This window comes from Meriones unguiculatus, chromosome 18 (genome assembly GCF_030254825.1).
Source record: "Meriones unguiculatus strain TT.TT164.6M chromosome 18, Bangor_MerUng_6.1, whole genome shotgun sequence".
Taxonomy (NCBI): Eukaryota; Metazoa; Chordata; class Mammalia; order Rodentia; family Muridae; genus Meriones; species Meriones unguiculatus.
Window position 1 is genome coordinate 32020387 of NC_083365.1, and position 17676 is coordinate 32038062.

The following is a 17676-nucleotide window of genomic DNA, read 5'->3' on the forward strand; positions in this document are numbered from 1 at the left end:
GGGCCCCTGTGTTCCAGCAGGGTCTAATTCTGCTTCCAGCTACGTCTAAAGTGACTAACTCATACAATGTACTTGTGGACCTCCCATTAGTGAAATGAAGGACCTGCACACGTGACCCAACTTAGAAGGTAGATTTTAGTGTGGCCCACCAGTCATATTAAAGTGATGCGGACGATGGTATGTCAGGATGGTATGGTAGGCAGCGCTTGCTTAGAGAGAGCCCTCTTGAGCAACCTAGGATGGGGAAATTATTTTCCTAAACATACTTGTAGACCTCAGAACTTACACAACCTTCTCAAGATCAACGAGCAAGTAAGAGGCAAGTTGGAACCAAATTTAATCACTACATCCAGGAAAGGTACTAGTATTGGGCTACCTCATGCAAGTTCTATTTCAGAAATATTTTTGTGATATGAAGAAAATGGGCTGCCCTAAGATGCTCTAAATCATGTTTTCAGACTAGGCACCGCCTCCAAAGCGCCTAACATCTAATCTGAAACAGACACGATACACAATGATTTAATAGTTATACCATTAATCACTGCTCTGAGATGCAGAAAACAACTCAGACAGGGCAAGTTTATCATAGACAGGAGTCTTTTTAGTGGAAACAGAATGCCTGCTGCGCCTTGAAGAAGTGGTATAATTGTATGCTGAGGAAGTAATAAATACACAAATTAGACTCAGAGAATTGTAGCAGAACACATTTCTGATCTTGTCACTTTTGCCATAAAATAAAGCTCATTCAGGCGTGAACTGTGCCAGTGAGGCATTTTGCTGTTTTGATGATAATGTATTAAAATGTCTTCTTTTGGAATTGGGAAGTGGTAAGAATAGAGCACAGTGATAACGAAAAGTGCTGGTCTAAACTTTACACATATTAACACATCTAACCCCCATTTCTATGTCATGAGGTTGAGGCACAGCTTCAGTAGATGCTGGACCAATTCCACTATTGGGGTCAGGAATATAGACTTTGGTTTTTGTTTTGTTTTGTTTTTGTTTGTCTTCTTTGGACGTTTCTGATAGAAAAGTCCTTCCAAGTCAGAACAATATTTATATCTGATTATTCGGAAAGTTGCAAATCTCTTGTAGCCGTGTTCTAATCTTGGTGTTTGGGCAGTGAAGGAAATGATAAGTCCCTGGAAATCACAGACTATTCTGTTTATGTGGCTTCTATTCAGGAGATTGCAAATGTTTCTCTATGGTTGAGACAATCATGTAAACTGCTAAGTTACAGCACATTTCTGGGCTTGGGCTTGGATTCTAGGACCTCGCATTATATTCTTAAAAGTTTGAACAGCATTTCTGATGGCTACCAGGTTTGGGAATCAGTGCTCCTTATGTTTCATTTTACATGGAAGTTCAATAGTTTGCTTATCCTGACCCCCAGCTTCATGAAATATATGCTGCAAATTCTATATCCATTTTCCTTTTTCTTCTTTTGTTTACCCAAAGCTAAGGTAAAATGCAACCAAATCTCCCTTAGAATACCTGTTCCTTCCTAGATTTATGGTTTTTGGTTTGCTTTGTGACCCACTGAGTTTAACCAGGGCCATCTGTGTGACCACTGGAGTAACAGTGAGGAGGTGTGGGAGGGGCAGAGAGGGAGAATAGGGATGGGGAAAACAGTAGAAAAAAAAGAAAGCATGTGGGAAAGAAAGTAGTCAAAATACATAGATAAATATATCAGTATATATGATTGTCACATAACAAAGTTAATCAATAAAAATCCCTTGGAATAAAAAAGTCCTTAAAATAAATCTTTTCCCTCCCCATCACTACTTTCTTCCCTAAATGAGAAGGGTGCTGGTCTGAATATAATAGGGGAACATGACAGATACTAGACCAGGATGATAATGATTAGCAGGCACTGGCTCCAGAGCCTCATATTAATGCAATGTATGGTTTCTTACTTGAATGTCATGGGCCAGAGTTTGAAGAAATCACTGCATCATAGCCAATATTCTTGTGAGCTAAGGTACGTAAACCATGTTAGAATTGTGTTGACAATAAACCAGTCAAGACCAGCTGAACTTTGGTCCTGATGCCAATACCTGCCCGGAGCACTGAACTAAGGCAAGTCTTCTTACTGCTTGGCCAGAGACAAGGAGGTTCTTCTCCTGGGTTTTCTAAGATAGTGACTGTGAAGAAAAACCAGAGGGTCTTGAATAATCAGTACCACTGTACTATAAGGAAATCATAGGCTGTATGTGAGACCCTGTGGAAACATTTACTTAGCAAGCAAAGCACAAGACAAGACTTTAATCTTTAGGAAGGACAAAAAAAAAATCGGTAAATGCAAGGAGAACATTTTGAAATAAATATTAATGCTAATTATGGTGCATTTTAATGATGAATAAATGTCTTCTTGGTGCTTCTCTTCCATTATAAACAGTTTCCAGAGTTCTCCAGTTGGGAAGCTTTCCATGTTTTTAAAGGAAATCTACCTTTCAGGCTACTGTTTTCTGCAAAGTCTGAACGGAGAGGCAGACACAACTGTCAACACAAGAAACTGACCCAGAAACATGCTGGGGAAATGACACGACAGAGAGGAGAGGCAAGCAGGGCCCCATGAATACCCTGCTATGGACCTCTCTGTATACTGACTTCTGACGGAGACCAATTTGCTTTCCAAGGAGGTTTTATGGAGCAGAAGGTCAATCTCTAGAAGTTGAGATTGAGGGCCAGAGACAGCGTGCTGCTTGCCTGTTCTCCATCTAGACCGGAGCTGCTTGGAGTTATTAGGTCTCTATGTATGATTTTATTAGGGAAAATTTTCTGTATGGTACAGTATAGTGCTTTCTAGGTTTTACAGTATGAACTTAAAAGACTAATAGACACGTTTGTCTTTCGGATTTTGTTTCAAAGAGCAGGTTAAGAAGTAACCAACAGAAACTAGACAATAGGTCTGATATCACATGGAAGGCCAGGCCATTTTCCATTTATTAACTATATGGGTGCCTCCCTGTTTCTTCCTTCTTTCTTTTACTTTTGGAAATTCTTGTGAAAGTTTGCCTACGTGCATGATGGGAAATGAAATATTTCTGAGTCGGTGCTGCCAATTATGCTTTACTTATATGATTACAAAGGCAAGGCCCAGGAGCACAACATACATATTAATATCACAGATATTTGAGCAAAATCACCTCCTGAGTTCAAAATTAGGCAAACAAATTATTGGTCTCTTTATTTGTGCCTTATGCATCTAAATAGCTTGGCCCAAAATTGCAGTAGCTCTATAAACAGCTCCTGGTTATACCCCAAGCTTATACTGAATTATGCAATTATTCAAAACACCCTAGTCTCCCCTTCCTGAGATCTGTTGATAAGTCATTCTCCAAGTTCATACCCCTATCTCCTTATTCTGTCCTGTTGAGTTAAAAAAAAAAAAAAAACAATCAATCAGGGCTGGAGTGATAGCTCAGTTGTAAAGCCCTTGTCTCAAAATCACAAGGGTCAAAATTCTGTCTTCAGGTCCCACACGAAAAGTAAACTGGTATCTATCTATGTTTAATCCCAGCACTGGGGCAGTTAGGTTGGAGGGAGAACTGGAGTTCACTGGCCAGCAAGGGTAGTGTGCTCTATGTCCTCAGATCAAGGTGACACCTATCTCGGATAACAAGGCAGACGACATCCCTAAGGAATAACACCCAAAGTTTTCCTCTGGTCTCTATATACAAACATGTGCACATGCATCCATGCACATAAACATATATTTCACATGAACATACAACACGCAAGTTAGCCAGAGTATTTTACATTAAATAAATATATATAATCCAACTTCTCTCTAGCAGCAGAATGTCTGCAGTGCCTGTTGGCTTTATGTTTTGATGTGATAAGCACATCGTCTGTGCCTTCAGACAGATCATCAGCCAACACTTCGTGCTGGGTGTACTTTCCCAACGTTGCATAAGAGAGAACACCTTGGAGCCTTTGGTCTAGGAATGTGGCCTGGGACTCTGCCAAGCATCTCTTTCCAGCATCGTAACCGTAGATTTCTCGACCTTTAGATTCTACGTAATGTAAGAGAAAGTAGCGTGTGTTTAAAAATGCATCCAAGAAATAAGTGCACATGTGAAAACATAGAGAAACTTGTTTCAATTTGGGCCTAGTTTCAGGTTTCAAAGGCAGAGGAGTCCACAGAAAATGTAATTGCTGAGACAGAAGCTCCAAATCCAAGACTGATTAGACTCAATGCCAAGTGGCAGAAACTACTGAATGAGATTCCCTTTTACTTTTCATACATCCTTCTCTCTCTCTGGAAGAGTGGGTGAGGGTCAGAATTGAGGCATGTGCAAGTGTCCTTTCTTTTTTCTTTTTCCCAAATAAAAATGACTGTTTGGGAAAACGTGGAAACGTATTCAGTACTTGTCATTATGCTAAAATGCTACTGCTTGTAAAACAAATATAGAGATTAAAAAAAAAAAAAGAATGTTTTCTGATTGCTCCTATGGATGACACCAAGCACTTAAGAGTAGAGTTACTTTCGGTGCTTGTAATGCTGTTTGTTCTTTCTTACCAGACACTGGCACACATTTCTACATACTATATTTGGTCCCTGAAACACACAGGGACAGCACCTCTGCTGTCACCCTAAAACTTGAAGGCATTAAAAAATTCCACCAGTAAGTTTGCAGCTCCCATCTCAATCAACTTTAAAGTGTCAATGTTACTGAACATAATTTCATGAGTGAATGTCTTAGAACTAAGTTAACTAAACGACTTTTATAATAGGTGCCGGGAAAAAGAAATATTATTAAACATTTCCTCCAGTTTCTAACTTTTTGCCAGCAAAACAAACATTTTTTTTTTCTAAAACCATTAAATTCGTTCATCGACTTCTGTATTAACAATACAGAATCTCAGACAGCTAAATCTGTTCCTTTAATAGCTCTATCCAATGTGCCTCTAACTAGGACTAACTAGTTAACCAACTAACTAATTAACTACCTAACACCGTTCTGGGTGCTGATGTGGGATGATGAGAGGTACACTAACTAAACATCAAGTTTTGTCACTGGGGAGAAGTTTAAGTCGACACTGGTTCCTGTTCTCATCACTTTTTGGCGCTATTTATTCCTAGGTTGAGATCATCTTTATCATTTCTTTCTACTTTTTATATTTTCCTCTTTTGTAGGGGAGGGGTGTGCAATGGGTGAAGTGGTGTTTAAAAATCCCACCCTACTTGTTACTGTTTATTTTATTCTTAAATCTTCTCAAATCATTAGAGTTAAAGTTAGACCAGAGATGAAAGACATTCCTTAAGACCTTTCTACTTCATTTATTTAATGTTATTATATCCCAGAAAGTGGAATGAAGTGCCTGTGGCTGCAGAGTGAAATCAAAACCTTTGTATTTTTGAAAACAATAAATAACTTAGGTACACACACACACACACACATACACACACACACACACACACAGAGCAGACATTGATTCCTGGTACCCAATTTTACATTGACTAGCATGTTAAAATTCTTAAAGGACTTGGTATGTAAGTTGAGTTGTGGAGCTGCTTACTTTAAAATCCACCTGCAGTGATAAATGCTCCCCCTTCCTCCCTGATGCCTCACCCCTTCACACACACTCCCCAAGCCTGCAGAGGGTGACGTGGAAAGTTATTCAGGAAAGTGGTTTGTGTGGCAATAAGCTGACTTACTGGTAAGGCTGGGGAAATTCTTTAGTAGGATTCAGTGTTTGATGGATTGCTTAAATTAATTTGAAACTTTTTTCTGATGTTCTATCACATACTTATTAAATTTCATATAGACTAGTTGAAATTAGAAAACAGACTGCTGTTTTGGGCTTAAAAATCAATCTGAAGTACAGAGATTTAAAAAAAAGCATGTATTTTTTTATTTCCTGGTTATATTGAAATTAAGATAACCTCCTTTGTCTGCTCTCCTCCTTCCAAAAATGCAGAGGCATATCAAAAAACACAGAAGGGTCATCATAAAATCCCAGTCAGACCAAAGCAACCAAGATGAAAGCATATTTAAAAGCTCCAAGGTTCTGTAAGCTTTCAAAATCAGGACATTACGATCATGACAACCAATGAAAAGTTCTTTCAAGTGAACCTTTGGGGAAAACTATATAACATTCGTTACTCTCTGGGAACTTTGGAAATAAACTTTTACTTTATTATGCCTGCCACTGAAGCTTGTAAATTTATGTTACCTCCCTTAGCCACTCTCCCATTCTGTCCCCTGACCCCTCACTCACCTAATGCAACCATCCTTAGACTTCAGGCCATCTATAAATGAAACCTCAGGGCAATGAGCAACTTCACAGCCATCCACTGTATTTGGTCAGCTTCGCCTCACCAAGAGTGTGCCTCAAAGTTTGTATTTGCACTTGACTACTTACATAAATGAAAGTTGTCATACTGCTTGTAATTCTCTCTCTCTCTCTCTCTCTCTCTCTCTCTCTCTCTCTCTCTCTCTGTGTGTGTGTATGTACGTATATATGATAACATTCCCTTCCCTCAATTTTCAAATGCTAATGCAACTACTGAGTTTCATTATTTTTCATCTGTCAACAATGACTCCATACATTCAATAATTGGGTCCACAACTTTCTGAAGCTCTCAGTATCCTTGTGATGGAGTGATGGAAGCCCAGTGATTCTATGAATGTATAAAATCATTTAGGATTCAATAATCTCACGTCCTAAGAGGAAGTTGGAGGAACTTTAACGGCATACATCCCTAAGTTTAAAAGTGCTAAAGCCTTACTAATATTTTCAAGGGTTAATCCCCCAATGCTAGTGACAGATGGATTTCATTTGTCAACATCATTTATTGCTTAGCGTTACTCCATACTAGACAGAATAAATGGAGGCAGAGTGTAAGCAGTATGTCTTCTCCTTCACTTCTAATGCCCATCTGTGCATGTTATCCACCCTAATAAAGAAAATTTATCATAATGCAACTTAATGTGATTATCCTTCAAATGGCTTCTGCCTCCATTGAACAACAGCCAGCATTTTCAACTTGGAATTCTGCAAAACTCTCTTCTGATTCCTCTTTAAAATGCAATTCACAGCTTGATATCACAGAGCCTGCCAGTGGCTGAAAGGCTGCACTAGGCAGCTGAGAGTCCTTCAATTAAGCAGCAATTTTGCAATTAGTGGAAACGGAGTGCTCCATAACAATTGTTTGAAAACAAGTTGAGACAAGTGAGCAATTACCTTATTAAAGAGATATATTCACTTTCATGGGACTAAAAGAGCCCCTGCACACAAACTGAAACCATCCCCACAAGGAGGCAAACAAAGGCTGGAAATTATGTTTTGGCCATTAGAATGAAATCAGTAGATTATAACTGCTACAGCAGGAGTGCCTTTCATACAAGACAGTCAGAGGGCCAGCTGTCCTTCCACCTCTGTGTTCTGTTTTCATTCAGGAAATCCACAACTGCTCTTCGCTCTACTCTAGGACTAAATTCCTACGTCTTATGTTCTTAATGAACTTCTTGTGTGTGAACTTTCTGTCCATGAATACGTCTTATTCTCTTGATGATTAGAAGGTAATGTCAGTGGGACCCAAATATGCCGGCCGTGCTACATTTTACAGAGTATAGGAATGTAGAGTTCTGTGGGGGAGGGGTGGAGGATGGATTTTACTAAAGGCTTCAAAGATGAATGTAGAAAATAAAAATAAAAACAAAAACAAGCTTGATGCTATACTATCAGGTGGGTGAGCTCAATCTGCTTGGAGTGCCATACTACAATCCAGAGCTATTTATATTTGGAAGAAATGATATTACCAATCATTTGCATTTTGACTATTAAAAAATTGGACTCTTAAAACATTACAGGAAGCAGGGAACAGCTTACATTTTAATGGTGCACCTTAAAAAAAATATCCAAGGCTTTGTGCTAGGATATTAGAAATTTGCATTTACATTTAATATGATTTGTCCTTTCCTGCAAGTCAAAATGAGCTAGAAATAGCTCAGCTCCTTTTCTCTCTTGGGACCTTCAGGAGACTCAGGCAACCAATTTACATAGCATGAAAGTATTCTGAAGTGGGGATGGCAGCACTCTAGGCAAAGGGTCACTTTCTAGGTTTCTCTTATTTGCAATTAAAAGTTGCATACTTTCAGGACGTCCTAAAACAGATTTCCTAAATGCTTTAATTTCTAGATACATAAAGGCTTCCAATCCTTTTGAATGACCTTAAATAGCACCATAAAATAAACATGCTTTCTAATTACCAATTTAGCTCTGAACCGGCTGTGAGAGACTCTAAAAGTATGTGAAAAATTACTGTTACTCTGTTTTGAAAAATGTTATGTCTAAGTGTGTCTGCAATGGTCTAATGCTTCAAGATGTGTACGTCATGTTCAACAGTCTTGTTTATCTAGAAATTATTTCTTTCTTCCTAAATCATTCATAAACAGGAAAATGTTAATGACTTAAAATAGTTCTTTACACAGCACACTTTCTGTGTCATAGAATTTACTATTAATATTTCCCAGTATGCATCCCACTTTACAAAATAACATAGAAGAAAAACAGAAAACAACTTTATTATTCTGGAATTCGAATAATGGTAACTACCATATTTCAAATTCCAGTAAAGATTACATTTCAACAAGTGTCTCTTTCCCTTTTCTTACCTCCAGAAGGAAATTTGAAAAATACAAAACAAAAACTCCAGACCTTAAGCAAAATCAGGGAACTGCAGTAATTATGTTTAAAGTTCCTTAGTGTTATTTCAGCCCCCTGTTCACCGGATTAAGTCTGTTACAGCTTGAGGCGCTCTTGTTCTAACCTCAGACACCTCCGACCTGAAAAGAGTGTCGCCTGTCGCAAATTTAGAGGGGCTGGGATGCTTAGCGGAATCAAACCCGTAAATAAATAATAAATAGATAGATAGATAGATAAGTAAAGCAAAAAGAAAACAAAAACAAAAATCAATCATAGGATCAAGATGGCTTTTGACCTTATAACTAATGTATTTGAGAAATCGATTTTGGAGAAGAATTAAAAGAGGGGTATATTTTCAGTAAGTTGATCCAATTGTTGGGAAAGGGGACTCATTTAACCTTTCGTATGCAATTAGATAACAATGATCATTCCACGTCGCTTTCTCTAGAAAGGTAACTTTTAAAAGCCGTAATAAACTGGCAGAAACGTGGCTCTAGCCAAGAACATCCTCCATTCTTGTGTGAGAGAGAGTGAGAGTGAGAGAAAAAAAATGTTGATTGGTTGCTGCTGACATCGAGGAGACTAGTGTTGCTGGACACCGGGAGGACCCTGAAGATATTGACCTAAGATCCATCACATCGTCCAAGGTGGCTCATCAAAGCATCCCGGTAACTCGACGAAAGAAGCGTACCAAGTCAAAATTCCCACCCCGAGCAACACATCTCAGACAGCTGATCGGAAAGACCGTTCAACAAGTTTTCCCTCACACCCCACTGACCATCAGCCCAACGGCCCCTAAGCCCTTCCCCACCCCCATTCGACCGCCCCCAGGAGCTGCTTTTGGCAGTGTGGCCGGCAGAGGGCACCCTCTACCTTCCTAGCTCAGCTCTCCTGCCCCTCCTCTCCCTCCTCTGAATCCTCCCTCTCCACCTCCTGTGCCCCTCCCCCCACCTCCACCCCCAGTCCCTATACCCGGTTTCCTAGCCCAGGCTCCACCCCCAACCCACGAACTGTTTTCAGTAAAACACCAGTTTACCCCCGCAGCCTGTGGCTCACCTCCCTCCAAGCAGCTCCCGGGGAGACCCCCGGGCAGCAATTTTCCCTTCTCCCTTGTCATCAAACACAAAATCCCCATCCTCAGCTATTTTTTTTTTTTCCAGGCTTAGATCTCTCATCCATTCCTCTTCCTGTTTCAGCATCCCCCCACCTCCACCCCCCAAAAAAAGCCAAAACCGTCCTCATTACTCTCCACAGACACCCAACCTACTCCCCGATGAAAATTAAAACTTTTACTTCCGCGGGAGGATGCCCAAAGGGAGGTAGGCGTGCAGAATGGGCAGAGGGTCGGATGCAGGCTGTCCCGGAGTTCCGCACACCCTTTCAGGCTCCCGCGGCAAGAATGGTCCCAAGTTTTCCCAGTTCCACTGGCCTTGGACCCGTAAGTAAGCTTTAGTATAACTCCCTAGAGAGCAGGTGACAGTGTACAGCCTGTTGTGATACCCACGGAAGGAGATGAGGGCAGAGGACGCACAGACCCACACTCCCTGACCGCACACCACCCAGGTCCAAACCCGCGTGGCCAGAGATCCCATCCCAACCCTGACTCGGCTGCCCTCCTTCCCGAGCCCCCGACAGCTGTCGCCCTGTCTCTCTCACCACCCTTCCTCGTCTGCGGGAGGACTTCGGGGATCCCCAGGACGCAGGCTTAGCTCCCATGGCGCAAGTCGTCCTCTCCCCTTGGCCTTTTCTTTCGCACTGAAGGGATTCCCGGGGTCCCTCTCTCTCCTTTCTCTCTCTCTCTCTCCGGATGTCCCGGGCTCCTAGGAGAACGCTCCTCGGGAGCAACCCCGCCCCTCCGCTGTCCCGGGACCAAGGTGAAGCCGGAGTTCTGCGGTCCTACAACTTCTCGGTCCCCTTAGCCAACTTTCCCGGGCGCACGCGCCTCCGGCTCCCGCGCAGAGCCCCACACGCCCCGCAGTCGCCTACCTCGGGGTCCACACAAAGCTCTCGGATCCCCGGCAGCGGAGTCACATCGTTGTCACGCTCCTGTCCCCTGCGCCCTGCTCCCGGCCCCGTGCGCTTTCCGGTCCTCCCCGCAGCAGCGGTGACTCCGGGAGTGACCCAGTCTCACCAAAGCCTCTCCAGGAGGAGGTGGCGCGTCGCCCCGGGCGGCCTCTTTCTCCGGGCCCGGGAGTCCCGGGAGCGGTGGGGACCGTGCGACAGCCAGCTAGCGGGTGCGCCCCGGCGCAGCAGCGGGCACCCTGAGCTCAGCCAGCGCCAGGAGCTGGGGTCAGACATTATTTAGCTCTTCGGTTGAGCTTCGATTGGTCAGACAGCGCCGCCCCTATCCCCTCCCTGCTCCGCCGCGCCACCGACACCCAGTCGGGGCGGCTGCTTAAAGGGGACGCCGCGCCTTTTCCTCGGGGGGGGCTCAACCCTCGGGAGCCCTCCGGGAGCCTCTGATCGCCCTGCGCCGGCCTCTTTCCATTTCCCCGGAGCTCGTCGCTTAACCCCAAAGCCCCGAGCCTGCCCTCCGCGGCCTCCGCAGGGTGCCCCCTGGGCTAGGAGGGGTGGTCGAATCCCAGTTCCCAGGAACCCTGCTCCCCGCAATGTGCCCTAGAGCAGGAGGAAGCGCCTGTGAAACCCACGCTCCCAAACCTTTCTCCCCTGCTTTGCAAACTCTCCCCATCTTTCCCATCCCAGCACCCAAGTTCTGTGGGAGAAGGCGTGCATTTCCCCCACCCCAGACACACCTTCCCGCACCTCCCCGCACCAGAGCTAGGCAAAATGAGTACACAATGAAACTGCACAGAGTGTACGTGTGAGTGTGTGGGGTTAAGATTTACTCTGCTACCTTAAACACACCGGCTTTAACCAGAGTTCGCGCCCTGACCTCTCCGGAGTTTGCCTAATAGAATTCAATCAAGATAATAACATTATTTTTTATTAATGAATAACCCCGGATAGCATTACACCAAGTTACTGTTTCTAGCCGGGAAGCCTAGGCAATAACAGACCTCACTGAAGCCATATGCTTCCCAGCAGACCAAACAGAAAAAAAAATAAATAATAAATCAAAAAAGGAAAGAGAAAGAAAAGAAACCCACCTTTTTCAGTCACTACTTGTCAAAGTAAACATCAAGGCAGCTGCTCTGGGGAAGACCGGTCCCCAAGGTCCTAGACTCTTACTATATATTTCCCCTTCTCTTCGGTTAAAAGGGGGGAGGGGGACGAGTCTTTGGTGGCCGGTATGTACTCCTGTTCTGCAGCAAAGAAGTTAAATTATTGATAGTGGAAATTGCATGGCGGAGGTAATACTCGCACGCCTTCAGCGAGAAGCTCCATTTGATCTAGGCAGAGGCTGGGAGATTTCATGCTAGCTCGCTGGGGGGGTGGGGGGAGCGGTGGCGCGAGCAGTCCTCTGCTCGGTGAATGGGAAAGTGGGTGGGAGTCCACGAGAGGGCTCCACGCTGCCTTGACGTGAGCTGTCATATGATACCTCCTCTGCCTCGAAATAGACACTCTAGTGCACGAATTACCAGAATCAGAATTCCGCGCATTTAAAATGATACATCTTTTATTAGAAGAATTCCGTTCCAGAGCATTGCATGCCTTGTAGACGTTTTCACTTCCAGTCCTAGCGAATTCACACACACACAAGCCAAACCTTTCATTATCTGGGCAGCAACAACACATTAAAAAAAACTAAAACAAAAAAATCTTTAACCAGAGTTTAGGGCGAGGTGGTGGGATGAGGTGAGTACCTCACTAAACCCTCTCCCTCTGGAGTAGTGGTCTCTGGACTTCCGTTCTTGCCTGTAGTGGGGAGAACAATTACATGGCTAGGGACTGGAGGGCTGTCTTCCTTTAGCTATATGACAAACTGCCAAGCATCTACCTAGATGCCTGCTTTGTTAAACGTTGCCCCTCTTTAATACAGCCAATAAGTAAATGCTAGGGCAGACCTTAATTTGTGTGTGTGTGTGGGGTGGGGGAGATCACCTGCCTGAGCATTAGAAGGGAAAAGGGAGGTTCCTTCTTCTGAAGCTGGCCTTTTAGTATGGCTGAGGCAGGGCCAGGGATTAGGGTTTTAATAAGCAATTCCTTTACAGACGGTATCAACTGATATCACAAAAATCTGTCATATGTGACTCAAAGGGGAGGCAAAAAAATGTGTATCAGAGACTCACACACCAAGTTCTGTGGGTCCTTTTATGTGAATGTGCATGTTTGTGGAATCTAAATGACTTCATCATTGTTAAGGCATTGCTGTATGTCTCTAAATGCTTAAACATTAAATTTGCCAGAGGAAAACGACGTATGAACAGCCCCCAATCCCAGATGTCTTGTGGTTATAATGTATACTGAGATTCATTTACCTCAGGCTGGTGTTTAACAAAGTGAACTTACTAATATTTGCTATTTGAGAGCTTCCAGAAGCTGCTGACAGAAAGTATTGTTTCTGTTTTATAAGTGAAGAACCAGAGGTTTAAAACCTCATAGTAATTTACCCACGTGCACAGAGATACACTTTCAAAGACCTCTAGAGCTCCAGCTAGAATCGCCCCCTGCTTCTACTCTCTGCCTTTCAGAAAAAGGAAGTCATCAGAATTCAAGATCCTCTAGAGTCTGTTTGCAAACTGTTGGTCTGAATAGTCAAGCTATTCAAATACATGCACATTCTTAGAGTGTCACTTACAGTTAGCTTTGCAACTCTGTCAATTTGACGGACCACTTGATCAATACAAAGGATCCTACAACACAGATGGTGTGGTTTATTGTGAAATACCTAATGTATATGAAATGTTCAGGGGAAACAGAAAGTAGAGGACATGAAGCTGGGCATGGGCCACCTTAAAGACCCTCCATTTCTTCCTAAGGTATAGGCTGAATGCAACTATGATTTTTTTTCTATTGCTATGACTTAAGTGGCCATATTATAATCTTTAAAGCTACCTGTGTATCTTTAAAAAGGACTAGAGGAATCCTACTCTCAATTTTAAAAAGAAAATAACTTTAAGTCAGCTTCAAACTGATGCCTACTTTCCAACCCTTACATTAATTAGGAATGAGTTCTGACCCTAGGTTCTGAAACCTGCTATAATTTACTTCTTTTCTGAAAACTACCTTGCAAGCAAAGCATTGCCATTGCTGCTCAGATAGATATTATGTCAAACCTTTTTTTTTCAGCCACACTCACATTTTCATGCTTACATTTCTACTGAAGGAAACCATGCTCTCATTCTGAGGCTCTGATTATATGGCTGATCTTGTTATTCTCACTCTCCCTTGAACATATAGAAATAAATGTTTGTGGCTTCCTTTTCCAGTGGGTGGTGCATTTTTACTGAGAAAAAGGCAAAGGAGTCAGAAAGGCAGAAGTATTTGGGGAGAGAAGATCAAAAGCCAGTTTAGTAAAGCTGAAAAAGTAGACTTTTCCCCACTTCTGAGTATTGTTCAATGTCCCGATCTGTGATTATGGCAATACCTGAACAGTGAGAGACCAGACATCTGACACTTATCTATTATCCAACACTGAATAACAACAAAGCCAAGATGGACCAAGTGCCATCATTTTGCAGAAAGTTATAATTTCTTTAAAAAAATTATTCTGGCAGCATATTCAATTAGCTTTAGGGGCTTATGATCAAACTTTTTACAGAAATATTTTTCTTTTCCTTATTTTTGGACAGGTCTCACCATTTAACTTAAGCTCCCTTAGGAGCTGGATTCCTGAGTATCCTGTGCTACAGGTGCATGCTAAAGCACTAACATCATTTTCATTTTATGCTCAAAGGCAACAATAAAGAAATATTAATTAGTAAAATGAACCATGTACTTTTTTATTTTTCTTAAAGATTAGTTTCTGACATAAAGGATTGTTATAGGGAGCAAAAAATTCTTCTTTTTGGTGCCAACGTTTCCTGTACTACTAAAAGGAAAAAAAAAAAAACTATGAGGAAAAGAAATTTCATTATGGTGCAGCTTAAAAGTTAATTTTGAGTGAGTCTGCATATTAATTCCTCTGATTTATTGCCTAATACTGTCCTAACTCAATGTTTCAAGAGGACAAAAGTGAGGCAGAAATGAGACTTCCCATCTATTCTTGTCAGGAAATACAAACTAATCCTCATTACCCAAGTGGGAACAGAGGCAGTAGGATCAGATTTGATACTGACATGTTTTTCTATTAATAATTTTAATTGGATGAGGTCAATTCTACTATCTCTATAAGCATTTCATGCTTAATTGTATTTATTGAAGTTTCTTGGTTACTCTTGCCTTCACTCTTCTTTGGGGAAAAAAAAAGGTCTAGTATGAAATGAATTGACCCCAAACACTGCTGAAAAATTAGAGAAAATAATTAACATAGAGAAAATATTAAGTAAACAGAAACCTTCCCTGAAGATCAGAGAGTCACAAAGATGTTTTCAAAACCATGCTGCATGGCTTCCAAGGTCTAGTTTGGCCTTGAACTGTGTCATTCACAGTCTCTGAAATTACTGAATAAGGCCTGTTCTGAGAAAACCACCTTAAGGAAAAAATTGTTTCCTTATTCATTGGGTAATACTTCTCTGTAAGATTCTTATAAAGCATAAAAATAACTCTATGCCATACTTAGATGTGGCCAAATTGGCCAACACCTGTTATAGGAATTACGTGTCTTGGCAGGCACAGTATTGACAGATAAAAACAAGGGAACACAGTAGAAAAAATTACAAAGGCCTAGGAATTGAGTGTTGAAAAGGAGGGTACAAAAAAAAAAAGATTCCATCTGGAAATACTTGTGTAGTTCAAGGAAAACACTATGAAAACCATTATGAAATTGCTGAAACTAACCCCCCAGACATTCAAGAATCATCTACTTGTAAACCCTCCTCTAAGGTACCGGATCTTCCTTGAGAACATAGGAAGATTAACAGTGAAAGGGACATTGATTTACTCAGTATAACATAGTTATGAACAAAGTCACCAAGGACACAGAACTGTGGATTTGGAGAATAAGAGCTGAAGTTACTAGCCATGGTGCATGTTGGTTGTGCTGGGAAGGAGAGCCATGGAAAGCATGAACAAACTTAAATTACTGGGTTTCAGGACTTTGAGTCACATATCCAGAAGAGGTCGCCTTAATTTTGAGATACAACTAATTTTTTTTTTTTTTAATGTGTAATGGTTGGAGTGAGATTTTTCTGCTGTTAAACTTCATGTTATTCATGGACAAATGAAGAAAGACAAGTCATAAAACACAGGTCATAATTGTAATGATTCCCAAAGTCATATTGAGAAGGTACACAAGGCTGTATTTTTTTTTCCTGTGAATTTGATACGTGTGCCTTTGTTAAGTGAACTTTGTGTTGAAAGATCTGAGCAGGTTGTGCAACTTTCTTGACCTGGTCCTGCATAGGCACATGGAGGAGGCGAGAGGGGGGAGGCCTCCACAGCACATGCATGCAACAGGGTTAAGCTTTGGCTCTGTCTATCACATAGAGTTATCTGGAAGCAACCAAAAGCCACCACCGCATGAGTTTCGGGTTCCCTTCACTTCACAATTAAATTCGCTCAACTGGTTATAACTTGTTGAGCACCAAGATGTGCGAGCCACTATTCTTAGACACAAACAGGTAAATAAAACACATCTCCGTGCTTTAGGAGTTTATGGTCTTGGCTATGAGTTACAGTGGAGGTCAAGGGCCATTTGGTATTTGCCGAAAGTGAGAACTTAAGTTGTTTTGTCTTGCCGTAGGTTTGTTTTACCGTATAGACTGATGACCATCTGCTTGCCCCATGTAGCAGTGATGAGCAGAAACCTCCCTAAGAAACCTCCTTTTGAGGCCTCGGAGGTACGTGAGAGTTAGCGAGGGCACACCATAGTTAACTTTAACTATTGCTCCAGTTACTGTTATTCATGGTTCGCTGTGTTTTCATAAGGCAGGCAAATAGGAGTGAAGAAAAGTGGCTGAGAAGGAATGGGGCAAGTGATAATTTATTGGAGGTAAATAATTTTTCAACATATGATTAGGCAAACTCTTTTCTAAGACGATTCCTTGTTCTTTTTCATGTGTATGTTTGCGTACCATCATGAGCTGATGAGCACCCCATGTGTGCAGGTGCCTGAAACTGGGCTTTTCGGTAGCTGTGAACTACCTGACGCAGGTTCTAAAAAAACCAAACATGGGTCCTCTGCGAGAGAAGTATGTGTTCTTAACTACAGAAACATCAGTCCATTCCCTAGGTAGATTTTTCTAAAAAGATAAGTTGGAAATGGTGTGTGCACATGCGTGTGTGTGTGCGTGTGTCTATGTGTGTATGTGTACATGAGCACACATTTGTCTGTGTGTTCATGTGGGTTTAAAGACATATGTATATGCATGTTGAGGTCAGATGTCAACTGTGGGCACTGTTCCTTGAAACCTTGCCTTCCTGAAGTGCCAAATACCTTGGTTTGCTTGTTTGTTTTTTGAGAAAGGGTCTCTCACTGGCCTGGAGGTCACTGGTAGGTTAGGTTGCCTGGCCAGCAAACCCCAGGGGATCTGCCTGTCTGAACCTCTTTCAGGCCACCACACTTGGCATTTCAAGTGAGCCACAGAGGTCAAAGACAGGCCTTCCTACATTACAGACTGAACTATCTCCTAGTGCCTGCAAGGGCTGTTATAGGGCGATCCTGTCTTCTTCCCTACTCACAGGCCTATCGCTGTAGACCAGGGAAGTAAATTAAGCCTCCTTCTCAGAACTTCCAGAATCTAGCATTGCTAGCTCTTGGAATCTCCTCCTTGGAGCATATTTTCATTGTTGTCACAATCAGTATCTTCTACCATTTCATCCAGCCTTCCTGAAGATGAAGGACAGCTGCTTATTAACTTTCTGGTGCTGCTAAATCGCCACTCAGACTGTTCTTGCCACATGTCAAAGCTCACAACCTTCTTCATAAACTCCAACTTCCAGTGCATTCATCACTTGCCTTGCTCTACCTTGGACATCCTCCAAGGCCTCCATATTCTTCGGAAAGTGTGGAGCCCT

At 42.2% G+C, this 17676-nt stretch overlaps 1 protein-coding gene across 1 annotated transcript in view; it reads right to left on the reverse strand.

Moving 5' to 3' along the window:
• The window catches only part of Bdnf (brain derived neurotrophic factor), a 33872-nt gene extending 22861 nt beyond the window's left edge, over positions 1-11011 (reverse strand). Inside the window, 1 exon segment of the mRNA XM_021661625.2 lies at positions 10645-11011. Coding sequence (XP_021517300.1) covers positions 10645-10956 — 312 coding nt within the window. The 5' untranslated portion in view covers positions 10957-11011.
• Between the last annotated feature and the right edge of the window lie 6665 nt (positions 11012-17676).